The 14,737-nt window shown below is 39.8% G+C and overlaps 2 protein-coding genes across 2 annotated transcripts; both read right to left on the reverse strand.

The window, feature by feature from the left end:
- Positions 1-5,910: 5,910 nt before the first annotated feature.
- Positions 5,911-9,319, reverse strand: LOC148347294 (uncharacterized). Its single transcript, XM_088324251.1, has 2 exons — positions 9,238-9,319; positions 5,911-7,133 (listed from the first exon to the last, which is right to left on the reverse strand). Exons 1-2 carry the CDS (start codon positions 9,317-9,319, stop codon positions 5,989-5,991), a joined length of 1,227 nt encoding a protein of 408 aa, XP_088180377.1. The 3' UTR covers positions 5,911-5,988.
- Positions 9,320-11,035: 1,716 nt separating this feature from the next.
- LOC148347295 (uncharacterized) lies at positions 11,036-14,726 on the reverse strand. Its single transcript, XM_088323322.1, has 2 exons — positions 14,311-14,726; positions 11,036-12,990 (listed from the first exon to the last, which is right to left on the reverse strand). The coding sequence occupies exons 1-2, from the start codon at positions 14,435-14,437 to the stop codon at positions 11,435-11,437; spliced, it is 1,683 nt and encodes a 560-aa protein (XP_088179448.1). The 5' UTR covers positions 14,438-14,726; the 3' UTR covers positions 11,036-11,434.
- Positions 14,727-14,737: the final 11 nt, after the last annotated feature.

A 14,737-nucleotide genomic window follows, 5' to 3' on the forward strand; every position in this document is an offset into this window, starting at 1 on the left:
ACTTCTGAGCAGATTTCTTCTGAATATCAATTTATTTAATTTGGCATTCAAACACAATTTATTTTTTATTTTTGTTTATTGGTACACCACCTAGCAATGTAAAACACTATTTGTGTATGGAATAACTCAGTAAACTCAGTGGAGAAAAAAATTGTTATCACAATTTAAACGTTTTTTTTTATTGACTTTGTCATGATTACTGATTAGCATCCCCTGTGCCCGCTCATTAGACACCAGCCGCTGCGGGCTACCTGACTGGTTCCATGTCCCTTTTTAAGTCTAGTCCTTTTACTCTCCGGTTGTCAGTCCATCAGAGAACCTCTGTTGTTACAAGGCAAGCATTTTGACTCTGACTCCCGCCTGTCCCACTTTTTGCACCTGTTTTTCTACCCGTCCGTTCCTGATGTCCCCGTTTGCTCTCCCGTCCCGGCTTATGACACATTTTTGATCCCGACCACGTTTTTGCTCTCCAGTCCCGGCTATCGACCTGTTTTTCCGTCCTCGACACCGCCATCACCTGCTCCAGAAGATCCACTTCTGTATTCGGATCTCGATCCGATTGTGTGAGCGGCTTGCTTCCCGCGTCCATCAATAAACTTGTGGTTAAAGCTACGCATTTTGGTCCTGATTCCATTCTGGTCATGACAGACTTACCTGTTTGACATGTTTAGTTTTAAGCAGTGCTTTATTGTGACAAAAAAATCATTTAAAACACTACCAACAACAGTAGCATATGATTATTGCACCAAATGAATTTGGACAATTTTCATTTCATTCATAGTTACACTTTCCCACCTTCCCATATGAAGTTCAAGTTTATTCACACCAGTGTGTAGTGATGGCAAAATGGAGCCCCATGAAGCAGTGCAGCCCAACAGGGAAATGCTACACACTCACGTAGAGGCTGGGCCATCATGTGGCCAGAAAAGAATGTATAATATGCTTGATGCATGCAAATAAAATGTTGTGTAAAACATTCTTCTAATACAATTTTATAGTTATATATTAAAGAGAAGGACTTATAAAAAAAAAAGAATAATCCTGAAAAAATGCCATTGTTACTACTGAACAGTTTAAGGGCATTTTGTTGTGTCCATACCACCTTACTATTTTTTCCAAAAAAGATGAGGCATTTTAACAAAAAATCTGTATTTTTCCAAAAATGCACTGATCAAAAGTAGAGACCACTTTCAGGTGTCTCCCACTTAATGGTGCTCATCCAGCACATGGTGCTGATTTCCTTGATTATATATCAACCCCTATTTAACTGTCATTCTGACAGTTTCACTGATTTTGCCAGATAGTGGGGACTTAAATGACTTAAAGCCTCAGGCAGCAGGTTGTCCAGATGAAAACCAAAAGGATGACTATCAGCCACAGCAAAACAAGTTGATTGTTCCAATTCTGAATGATATCGTATCTTTATAAAACTACAAATTCATTGAAGTCCCCAAAGAAGAGTGGTCGTCCATGGAAGACAAATGCAAAAGAAGAAATGACACTGCCGAGGATTTCAATGGGTAATCATTTCCACACTGAAGTTGGAATTTTTCGCCAGTTCAGTGCTGAACATGGTTTAAGAGCATTTGGACTGAAGGCCCAAACTGCAGTGACCAAACTTCTCATTAGCAAAACTAGACAAAAAGCTAGATGTAGCTTTGCCGAGGAGCAGGTTGTGTTGACAGAGAAAAGCTGGCCCAAAGTTTTCTTCAGTGATTAAAGCAAATTTGATTTGTTTGGGCCTGATGTGAAGCATTATCCCAACACATTGGAGAAAGACTAAACCCCAAATGGGTAAAAACGTCAGTAAAAGGTAGGGAAGGAAGCGTCAGGGTTTGAGGCATGTTTTTGGCAGCAGTAGTTGGGCCTCTTGTATAGCTACATGGCAGAGTAAATGAAAATGGGTATCAGAACCTGCTTTAACAGCACATGGTTCCTAACTTACGTTCTCCGCCCAATCATATTGCATTCTTCATGCAGGACAATGCTTCATGTCACACAGCAAAACAGGTAAGGAATTTCCTTGAAGGTGAAAACATTGAGTTAATGGTATGGCCTGCCCAGAGTCCCGATCTCAACCCAATGAGAACCTCTGGAAAATTCTTGACAGAAATATTGTCAAGAAACCCATTACAATCACCAGACTTTGGAGGAGGCTGGAAGAAAAATGAACGAATATCACACCGCAGCATTGTGAGAGACTAGTGCTATCCTGTGGCCACAGTCGTGCTGAAGTCATTCAAGGCAGAGGCCTGTACACTTTTTACTAATTGCTGGCTGTTGTAACCTTCAGATTTTTTTCCCATGCTAAAGTCATTGTTGTTCTCTAATTTGGATAAGTGTATTTTTCGAAAAATATTTTTAGGGGTTGAAATGGCTTTACTCATTTTCAGGAAAAAAAATGAGTTGGAGCAACCAGTGTTCTCGTTTGCCTGCGTCCCTGCGTCCTAGACGCATTATTTTTGCTGGGGACGCATCGTGTCAAATCAACGTGCGTCTCCGGGACGCAACTTTTTTAACACGAAATTGTCATTATCATTTTTTAACAATGATTTACCGCACTCCAAACTTTTCATGAGGCAGATTCGCCATTGTTGTTTTGGTCTCGCGGTTCGTGTTTTCGTCTGCACGGCCGATCTCCAGTTCGAGTTGTGTAGTGAAAGTCCATTCTTTTTAGAGAACCGGCTTTTTAGGCTCAACTCATTAAAGAGAGCCGGCTCTCAAACGGCTCACTTGCTTTGATGCATTATATTACGAATGATTATATTGTATAAAGAAGTTAAGAAAAAAAGGAAGTATAAAAGGAGAAAATGAAAAAAGACAGATTGTGGTGATCCCTTTTAATCAGTATATTACCAACAATAATTTAATGCAGAAAATGAATTAATAATTTGAGTATTATTCTGCTTAATTATATTTGCATGTATTTTTTCCTTCTACAGTGAACGTCCAAGCGATTTCATTTTTGAACGTTTTTTATAATAAACCTCATTCATGTCGAGCAACTTAGTGCCTCACAACAAAATGTTCATTAACAATATATATTATATATGTCACGAGGTGAACCGGACCAGAACGGAGGCAGGAGGCAGGAAGGTAGAACTCAATTGCGTTGACGATCAAAACTTTTATTTACCAAAATAAAAGTCGTCCAAAACTCAGGGACAAGACAGAACAAACAGGCTTTAACAAAAACGTGCAAACACAGGTTTCTTCCAACTCAAACAAAACAGGACAGAGCAAAACAGAACGGGAAATGCGGACAGAAAATGCAAATCAGAAAATGCAATGAGCCAGCCCCCGCAAAACCCACAACCCACCCTTAAGTAGCACACACGTAAGTTAGCTGATCTGCTTCAGCTGGTGCCCAGGGGGCGGGGCCAGCCTGTCGCCATGGTGACCATGCTGGACATGACAATATAAGGAAACACATGTACAATATAACATGTTAAACTACATAAACATGTTTTTAAAAAAAGATGTCTTTGTATTTTGTAAGGGAAAATACGACACTTTGTAAGGGCATGGAGCACACTAAATTTTGGGGACCCATAGATCTCTGTTGGGACCCAAAGATTTTTGAGCATGCGAGTCCCCGGGACCCATCACTTTTCAGAGGTAAAATGAACACTGAGCAACCATGATTTAGACACAATAAAATGCCATTTAACTGTTGTACAGTACAGGTGGTGTTATTTCAAACCAGATTGAGCCTCGTCTGAGTCATAACTAAGACTTATAACATTGGTACAGTAGCTGTTGCTTCCCTGCTTGGCACTTGGCATTAGGGGTTAGAACTGGGGGGGGTTCAGTCACCTAATGATCTAATGACAGGTGTTGCAACACATCGGTTGGGTTGAGCGAGGAGGCTTGAAATTCCCTCCTCTGTATCAATCTTCCAGAAAGAGTCAAGAATGCAAGGATGTTAATGCAAGGATATACCTCTGGTATATACATACTGTACATATATTAATTGTGGAACAGTGGAGATGGTATTATACCAAAATTATTCAATTTTTTATAAGTTGTTCTCTAATTTTGATCATCAGTATATATATATTTATATATACTAGTATATATATATAGAGAGAGAGATATAATATGTGTGTGTGTGTATGTATTTATCTCCATCCATCATCTGCACCACGTATCCTCAGTAGGGCCGTGGGGGTGCTGGAGCCCATCCCAGTAATCTTCGGGCAGTAGGCAGGGGACACCCTGAACCGGTTGCCAGCCAGTCGCAGGGCACACAGAGACAGACAACTCACTCGCCCATTCACACTTAGGGACAATTTGAACCGGCCAATAACCTGACATGCAAATTTTTTGAATGTGGGAGTAAACCAGAGTGTCCAGAGTAAACACACACAAGCATAGGGAAAACATGTAAACTCTCCGCAGGAAGGCTGGTTGCTGGATTTGAACCCATTACCATAGAACTGTCCCGCACTAACCACTGGTTTTACTCCACACTGAGCAGATAAAAGGTTTCTGCCGGAGGGCATCAGGTCTGCAAAGACCCTTGACATTTTCAAAAGGAGGCTGGAGACCTACTTTTAAATATGTCTTTTGAGTGATCATTTTACTTTATTTGAAGAAATCGGTACCACAGACAATATTGGCAAATATATATATATATATATAATATATATTACATATAGATTCAAAGTAATACAAGCCTGTTTCTGCTCTATGGTATGATAAATATAATCGTTTTAATAAGGATATTAAGAATGTAAAAAAAAACACAATTAATATACTTTTTCGCTATATTTGCAAGTCTTAAAGCAGTTGCCCTTGTTGCAATAACAATAATGTTCAATTAATTTTGAAGAAAGAGAAAACATAACTAGACAAAAACATGGAAACCGTGACCCCAATATTGGACCATAAGATTGAAAGGAATAATTCATCAGTTTAAATAAATAACAAAAACAACTTAACAAGATATTACATGTCACTTTAATATTATTAAATGAACCCCGAAACAATCAGAACAGGTTTGCAATTTACTCATCATCACTGGCAGTTTCACGTCGTCCCTTCTGAAGTCCAAGATTTCTCATAAATTATGCCAGGGGTGTCAAACTCATTTTAACTTGGGGGCAACTCCATAGAATAAACATTCTCTCGGGGGCCGGCCTGATAGATTAGAGAGAAAGAAAATGAGAAAGAAAAAGAGAGAAAAAGAGTGAGGGTGGGACAAAAAAGAGAGAAAAGGAGAAAGAGAGAGAGAGGGAGAAAGAGAGCGAGGGAGTGAGAGAGAGTGTGTGAGAAACAAAAGAGATAAAAAGAGAAATAGTCAGAGAGGGAGAAACGGAGAAATCCAAAGAGAAATAGAAAGAGAATGAAAGAAAAGAAAATGACAGAAAGAGAGAAGGGGAAAGCAAAAGAGAGAGAATGATAGAAAAAAGAGAGAAAATGAAGAAAGGAAGAGAGAGCTAGTAAAAAGACACAGAGAAAGAGACAGAGGAACAAAGAAAGAGAAAAAGAGAGACAGTGAGAGTGAAAGACAAAGATAGAGTGAGAAAAAGGGAGGAAGAGAGAGAGAAATACAAGTACAGTCTTTGTGAGAGGCACCTGGCTTTGGCAATATCAAGTGGACATATTTCAACCGGAAGCTCATTTTTCTCTTGTGCTTCTCTTAGCGTTGTCTCGCGGGCCGCCTGTTTGACACCCCTGAGTTATGCAATCCAGTCATGCACACAATTTATACGGGATTCACTAAACTAAAAATAGACACACCACCATAAGCTGAGACCAATTTAACCAACAATATGGCAGCCCGTGCTGGCAAAAAGGTCATACAGTCGCACATAAAGAAAGACATTTAACTGAAAGGAACAAGGCTGATTATGCCACAAATTATAGTAGCAAAGAGAGGCGAGGCCATGCTTTTTTTTAAATAATCCGAGATCATTAAATAAAATAACAGTTAAATTATTTCCCACCAGTGTGGATTCTCACGTGAGTCTTCATGTTACCCTTCTAAGTGAATTTCTTGCCACAATATGAGCATGCATAAGGTTTCTCACCAGTGTGCGTTCTTGTGTGTAATCGTAACGCTGGCTTACGGGAGAATCTTTGGCCACAAATAGAGCAGTAAAAGGGATTCCCACCAGTGTGAGCTTTCGTGTGTATTTTGATTTGAGCCTTATCTGAGAACCTATGGTCACAGATTGGGCAAAAAAAAGGTTTCTCACAAGTATGGGTTCTTGCGTGTCTATTTAAGTATTCCCTGCATAAGAAACTTTTGCCACAAACCGAACATGAAAAAGGTTTCTCATCAGTGTGGGCTCTTGAGTGTGTTATAAAGTTTTTCCTAATAGAGAATGTTTTGCCACAAACTGAGCAGGAATAGGGTTTTTCACCAGTGTGGGATCTTGAGTGTACTTCCAGTGCTTGCCTATGACAAAATCTTTTGCCACATTCTGAGCAGGGAAAGGGTTTTTCGCCATTGTGGGTGGCTGTATGAGATTCTAAGTGTGCTTTCTGAGTAAATGTTTTGCCACAAACTGAGCAGGAAAAAGGTTTTTCTCCAGTATGCGTTCGTGAGTGTACTTGTAACTGATGGCTACGAGAGAATCTTTTGCTACAAACTAAGCAGAAAAAACGTTTCTCACCAGGATGTAGTTTCATGTGTTGTTTTAAACTCCGCTTATTTGCAAACATATCGTCACAATGACAACATTTCCAGCTTTGGCTTTCAATATGGAAGGCCTCATCGCTTACACGCTTATTGTCATTTGGAGGCGCGGCTGGTGAGGTACAGTCAGGATCCGATAGTGGAGCTAGGAAGCAGTCTCCTTTCGATTCTCTCGAGTTGTCTTCATCTCCTTTTGTTAAAAGTTGACAAATGCTGCTGCTAAGAAGCAGTGATCCTCTGCTCATGTCACGTTTATCTTCAACCCGCAAAATGGACGGCAACTTGCGGATATCCTCCTCCTCTTTGATAAAGGGGGTTTCTTTCTCCTCTGTCATGCAAGGGTGGTGAGGGTACTCCTCTTTTTCTATGTAAAGAGACCCCTGCTCTGTTTCCTCTTTAAAGTGGGGGATCTCTTCATTGTCCTCTTCCTCTTTAATATGGGGGAGCTCTGGCTTGTCCTCCTTAGGACTACCAGTTTCTGTATAATCTGCAAAACACAAACATGTTTATTCAGTTCCTTGATGTCTTTTTACGTGTACCAAATTCAACAATATATATAAATTTTTATATATATATTTTCACCAGTGTGGATTCTTGAGTGTGTTTTCAAGATTCCCTTACGAAAGAATGTTTTGAAACAGACTGAGCAGGATAAGGTTTTTCACCAGAGCGGGTTTTCGTCTGTGCATTTAAGTTTTCCTTTTGAGAGAATCTTTGACCACAAACTGAGCAGAAAAATGGTTTCTCATAGGTGTGGACGTGTGTGTGTGTGTGTGTCTCTGTGTGTGTGTGTGTTTAATTGTACTTTCCTAGCAAATGATTTGGAACAAACTGAGCAGGAAAAGGATTTCTCACCAGTGTGCATAATTGCATGTGATTTTAGGTTTCTGTTGTATGAGAAACTTTTGTTACAAACTGAGCAAGAAAAGGCTTTGTCACCAGTGAAGAAAACTGCATTTTAGAAAATTTCAGTCTTGTTTTAGGATCTATGACAGTAGAGAGACCGTCCTGTTAAAAATGTTGGATGGCATCGAACTTCCGACAGCTCAACCAAGACAAACAGAGGTCTTAGGCATTGGTCCTGAATGTCATAGAGAGAAACCTTTACCCAAACTGCGATATTTTAAACCGTTGGACTGTGTTAAAAATTTTGATAGTACTTTTGACTCCGAGCTCAATTTTATCCAACATATCAAAAATGTAACGATAATTCGTTTTAATTATCTCAAGAATATAGCCAGAGTCTGACCATTTCTCCCTCAGACAAACAGAGGTGCTGATGCATGCTTTTATATCTCCTCGTTTGGATTATTGTAATGCCCTGCTCTCCAGTCTTACCAAAAAGAACCTTGCCAGCTTGCAGCTACTACAAGAATCACAATGGGAGCCGGGGTCACATAACACCAGTTCAAAAATTGCTGTATTGGCTCCCCGTGTGTTTCAAGATCGATTTTAAGGTGCTTTTACTAGTTTTTAAATATCTTAGCGGTCTCTGGTCATCCTATCTGTCTGATTTGCTTTTATTATATCAGCCTTGGTGGTCCCCGAGGTCATCTGGCAGTGGTTTGTTGACCATTCCTAGGGTAAGGACCTGCACTAAAGGTTAAGCAGCATTCAGCCACTTTGGTCCTCACCTATGAAACAGTCTGCCGGAGGGCATCAGGTCTGCAAAGACCCTTGACATTTTCAAAAGGAGGCTGGAGACCTACTTTTAAATATGTCTTTTGAGTGATCATTTTAGTTTGATTTGTTCAACTCTTAAACTTTTACTCTAATATACTTTACTTTTTACATCACATTTTTATGTTTTTGTTCCGCACTTTTATTATTTATAATTTCAGTCTTTTCTCACTTTGGGGACCCACACTGGTAGGGTGTGGTTTAATTGCTGAAAATTCTGAGGCCATCTGCTGCCATCCCTATCACTGTGCATCCGCCTCCCTCAGATCCCTCTCCTCGCATGGTTAGTTTGTCTCTGCCTTGCCATGATCATTTTTTGTTTCTATTACTATTCATTTTGTTTTGTTTTTTAGTATTGTAACCATTGTGTGTATTACGTGTTTCGGGTTATTGTGTGGGGATAAAGGAGAGGATTCCATTGTTTTATTGTACACTGAACATTTTATACAGCGCTTTGAGTAGCAATTTAATGATTGAAAAGTGCTCTAAGAAAACATTTGATTTGAATGAAAGAATAGTGCATCTTAAACGTAGTGAAGTGAAAAGAAATGCAATAACATTTTGCAGCAATAATAAACATTTAGCACCAACAACAACAAAAATCCCAAACATATTTTTATTTTCATGGTTTTGCACGCTTGTTTAGGGTGGTGATGGCCCTGGGGAAGAAGCCGTCTCTGAGCCTGTTACTCCTCGTTTTATGGTGAAAACTAATAAACTTCATGTACAGTACGGTCTTCAGTTGTTAACATTGACAATAAAGACAGTTCTAATCCTCGATTTAAGCTTAAAATATTGCAAGTAGCTTGACCACACTTTAGAGCTTGACATTTTAGAAATTCCAATTTTTTGGGGGGGAAGCAATTAGTTTTCTCAGCGTCCGTTTAAAAGAAGCCAAAAAGTGAGCCAACCTCCTCCTCGAAATTGATGCTCGTTGTCCGTTGTCGCTACACAAAGATCGCCCTCGTACTCCACACTTATTCTTGAAGACATTTTCCACTTCGGAAACACTTAAAGTTGATCTTTGTTGAGGAATGTGTCGCTCTGCTTCGCGTTCGTAGCGGCTAGCAAGCTAAGAGAAACTATAATACAATATAAACACAACATACAGCAAACACAAATATCCCTTGAAATTGTTTTGACGTCTGGAGTTGAGATCCTACCAATGTAGCGACAACTTTTAAAAACATTTAGTGAACAGGGTCAGTTCTCTACGTTCCAGATACGAAGTCGGTGCGCAAGACATGAGCGCATGCGCAGAGGAGAGAAGGTTTACAGGAAATTTACGACACATGACCCGTTTTACGTCTTCTGAAAACGTTGAGTCGAATATTTTTTATATTGAAAAACTGTTTGTTTTACCTTAAAAACATCATCTAACTCAATTTTAAGGAGAGTATGCGGCAAAAAAAAATTCTGTTTCTTATCATTACGGATTCTTGTGTCCTTCAAGTCTTTTAAAAAGTCCATAAATATTGATTTCCAGACCTCCATATCCCCAACCACTTCAACCAGCTTATCCAACGGGATCTCCTAGCCTAGGGTCGCAGTCTCTCCAGCATCTCCTGAGTCATCCGCAGCGACTCCTTCAGTTGGAACACTCCCGGAACACGCCCTGAGGGAGGTGAGACTAAAGCTACATTAACAGATAAGGCCACCTCAGCTGGCGCCTCTCAATACGGAGGGGCAGCGGCTCTATACTATGTTCCTCCCGGATAACCAAACTTCTCGCACTATCTCTAAGGGAAAGCCAAGCCACCCAGCAGAGGAAACTAATTTCAGTCGCTTATTCTTGTTCTTTCGGTCATGACCCACAGTTCATGACAATAGGTGAGGGTAGGAACATAAATCGACCGGTGAATCGAGAGATTTGCCTTTCAGTTCAGCTTCTTCACCATGATGGGATACGTTGCACCGATTCATCTGTCAGTATCACGTTCTATCCTACTCTCACTTGTGAACAAAACTCAGAGATACTTGAACTCCTCCCAAACCAGAAAGAGTATGCCACCATTTTCCGGCCGAGAACCATGGTCTTGAACACGATCCGTATCTCGCCTTTTTATGTGCTTTTATGTAATTTCACCCTCTTTATTGCCATCTTGGCACTGTACACCCTCAGCCAATCACTTCTTCTGCCTATAGCTACTTCTTTTTCTGGCACTGCCAAGCCAAATCCTGGTACATCTGTGTCTGTTTGTTTTCACCCCGCCTGTATACACCTGCATAGAGTCAGTTTACAACAGATATTTATGTGTTCTAAAAATGTTGAGTGGAATGAACCACTTAAATTAAAATAAGAGAAGGTGTTGATATTCGATGTCCCTTTAAACTCTATTTGAGCAAACAAAAATGGCAAAAATTATTTTATTTACATTGTTTCCAAGTAGCACACACACAAGTTTTGTGTAAAAATATTTCTTTACGATCAGTAAAATTATTCATTTTACAAAACAATTTAAATAATGTAAAAATACAGCATTTAATACATGATTAACATACTTGTCTTTCAATAAATTGGCAAGTCCTGGAGCCATTAGTATTTTTCCTTGTTGCATTATCAATATTTACCAATCAAATATGCAGACTTAAGAAATCCAAGACTATGTTAATTGTGACCCCCAAATACACAACAAATTTAAGGATGACAAATGGGCAGTTTCAATGATTAACAGCAACTCAAGCAGGTCATTGGAAATATATATAGAGATTTATAACACAGAATGGTTATTCAATAATATTATTAAAATCTGTCAGTGCGGAGAAACCTGTCAATGGGAAAGCACAAGTCTCTGGGGTCACCAACAGGAGCGTAACCATTGTCAGCATTTAGCAAGCTTTCAGATGCATTTAAAGCAATTCAGACATTTCAAAATCAGACCAAAAGCATCAAGGAAACATAGACTTTCTCTTTCAACAAAATGGCACACATCTAAACCAGACTGACATAGATTCACATTTTTAATCTCATGCAATATCTGGCATTCGTGGACACAACATTTGTGGACGCAGCTTCACAAAATCACAAGGGGGCTAATGTGTTTTTCACAAACAAATGTCTGTGATTTGACACAGCAACACTGACAGAACATGTTGTCAGAAAAACTTTCAGGAGTAGGGTTTTTCACCATTATGAGTTTGTGTGTGTGTTTTTAAGAGCGATTTCCGAGAAAATCTTTTTCCACATTGTGAGCAGGAAAAGGGTTTTTCACCGGTGTGAATTCTTGTATGAAAATTTAGGTCTCCGTTGGTTGAAAATCCTTTGCCACAAACAGAGCAGGGAAACGGTTTCTCACCAGTGTGGATTAGTGTGTGTATGTTTAAGTGTACCTTCCGAGAGAATGATTTGCAACAAAATAAGCAGGAAAATGGTTTCTCACCAGTATGGATTACTGTGTGTGTTTTCAAGTGCCCTTTCTGTGAGAATGTTTTGAAACAAACTGAGCAGGAAAAGGGTTTCTCGCCTGTGTGGATTCTTGTGTGTTTTTTCAAGTCTTCCTTCTGAGAGAACCTTTGACCGCAAATGGAGCAGGGGAAATGTTTCTCACCGGTGTGGCTTTGTGTGTGTCTTTTTAAGTGTACCTTACGAGAGAATCCATGACCGCAAACAGAGCAGGTAAAAGGTTTTTCACCAGTGTGGCTTAGTGTGTGTGTTTTTAAGGCAATCTTCTGAGAGAATCTTCTGTCACAGACTAAGCAGGAAAAAGGCCTCTCATCAGTGTGGGTTTTAGTGTGTCTTTTTAAGTTTCCTTTTTGAGAAAATCGTTGGCCACAAACTGAGCAGGAAAAGGGTTTCTCACCAGTGTGGATTCTTGTGTGTGTTTTCAAGTCTCTCTTGTGGGAGAATCCTAGGCCACAAAATAAACAGGAAAAGGGCTTTTTACCAGTGTGGATTCTTATGTGTGTTTTAAATTCTCTCTTCTGAAAGAATATCTGACCACAAACTGAACAGGATATAGGTTTCTTATTTGTGTGGATTGTTGTGTGTTTTTTTAAGTTTCCCTTCTGTGAAAATGTTTTAGAGCAAACTGAGCAGGAAAAGGGTTTTTCACCAGTGTGGATTCTCGTGTGTGTTTTCAAGTGTCCCTCCCGAGTGAATGTTTGGCCACAAACTGAGCAGGGAAACAGTTTCTCACCTAGATGTTGTTTGATGTGTTCTTTAAAATGCTGCTTACTAGCTAACGTTTCTCCACTTTGAGAACATTCCCAGTTTCTGTTGTCAATGAGAATTGTCCCATCAGTCACATTGGTACTACCGTAGCTGTTATAGTGAGGCATGTAAGGGGACATGCTGTTATTATCTGATAATGGAGCCAAGAAGCTGTCTACTTGTGATCCTCTGCAGTGGTCTCCTTCACCTTCTGTTAAGAGATGATAAATTTTGGTGCTGTGAAGCTGCGCCCCCCTTCTCATCTCACTTTGATCTCCATCCATCGCAATGACAACATTAAATGGCAACTCGCAGAAATCCTCCTTTTTGATGAAAAGAGGCTCTTCTTTCCCCTCTCTCATGCGAGGATGGAATAGTTCCTCCTCTTTGTTAACGTTAGAAGACTCGTGCTCTGCTTCTTCTTTAACATGGGTGATCTCTGCCTCGTCTTCTTCATCTTTAATGTGCGGGTTCACCGGCCTCTTTTCCTTATGACAAACAGATTCAAGGTTGTCTGCAAAACACAAAAAACAAAATCATTTATTTTCTTAATGGTGTGTTAGGGGACCCATACAAGCCTCCTGGATGAAGAGGATAATAAAATGAGCCATCAGCTTACATGTTGACATGACTACTTGATGGCTCAACAAGTCGTATTTGAGTCAGCGTTTCAATTTGTTGAACCTGCTTTCGAAAAACAAAACAGAAAAGAAAAAGCTGGACACCCTAAAGCAGGGGTCAGGAACCTGTTTGGCTCAAAGAGTCATGAAAGCAAAATATATTTTTTTTCTGGGAACAGCCACACATTTTTTTAAGACAAAATTGCCCATATTGCTCTCCAAGCAAAAGGTTATTCTTCAGCGCATTTTATTTCACTGTGTTGTTTGATGATTAGATAAAATCTATAAAATAATAATAATAACGGAGCCTGTGTTCCATATCCACAAATAGACTTTAAATTTGTCTCCCTACCGCAATTATTCAAGATCATTGAGGCTCATTTTTCGATTAAATAATGGTTTAAAAATTAACTGTAAGCAGAGTTCTTTTGTAAAAACGTCACAAATGACTGCAAACGAGAAAAGATATGTAAGTCTTTAGAGAAGTGTGCTATGTGTGCAGAGATCCACACACCCCTACCTCTCACACAATCAAATTGCTCTGGGAGCTTGACTGGCGTTTTCAGGTGTTTAGTTTGTTTTCATACTAAAGTGTCTCAAAAGTGAACATGCATTGTTTAATGAGCTTCCATATCCAGGATTCCATAGAGACGTACAGCCAGACGGGGGTCTGTCGGTGTAACACTATGACTGTAAACTATATTTGGGACTCTGTCCTATATATATTCCGGACCGACCACTACTCACTGTGTTGCTTCAGCTTTCGAATGCACCAAAATTGGAATCATGAATCATGTTAACATGCAATCGACTACAGCCTAGAATAATACCTTTTCCAAGACTTTTAACTTATCTTTTCAGAAGTTCTATGTTTGACATGACCGGGTTCATCCATATTTTTGAAACCATTTTATCGGTGCATGTTTAAATGAACCCACAAAGCGAACCAATCTTCCTTTGCGAGGGCATGTTTTTGCTTAATATTGAAATCAATTGATTTGTTATGAATGAAGTTCTTTAACCACTAGGAAGATCCCGAATATCTCTCAACGCCCCCTTAAGCACGACTTGAAGCCTAACATTCTACAGTTTGCGTGAACACAACTTGGAACTTCACATTTTAGAAGATCACATTCTCCAATATTACCGGATTGTTCTTATTTACAAGCGATTTTCTCAGCGTCTGTTTAAATGAACCCAAAACGTGATCCAACCTTCTCTGCGAGGACAAAAACTTGACTGGATTCTGCAAATGTCGTCCCGTGGTTGACATGGCTGCTCGTTGATGTTTGTCGCTCCATTAGGTCCGTCCTCGTACTCTGTGCTGATTCTTGAAAACATTTTCCACGTCTCCCCACACTTTAACTTGATCTCTGTAGAGGGACGTGTCTTTCTGTGTCACTTAGCTAGGCGGCTAGCAAACTAAGCTAGGCTAAGCTAAACAAGGCCAAGAAGCTTTGATGTGTACTAAAATTTCTTTGCGCAGAACGCATATAACGAGAAATGGCATTTTATTCATCTGAGACGATTTTTAGCCATTCGCACTATTGCTCTAGCACTGTGGCTACCGATCTAAATACATTGGGTCAGCAAACACCGTTCCAGCCAGGCTGTTAGTGCAACGCATGCGCAGTCGGGACC

This window comes from Urocampus carinirostris, chromosome 19 (assembly GCF_059441175.1).
Source record: "Urocampus carinirostris isolate Australia breed hairy pipefish chromosome 19, RoL_Ucar_1.0, whole genome shotgun sequence".
Classification (NCBI taxonomy): Eukaryota; Metazoa; Chordata; class Actinopteri; order Syngnathiformes; family Syngnathidae; genus Urocampus; species Urocampus carinirostris.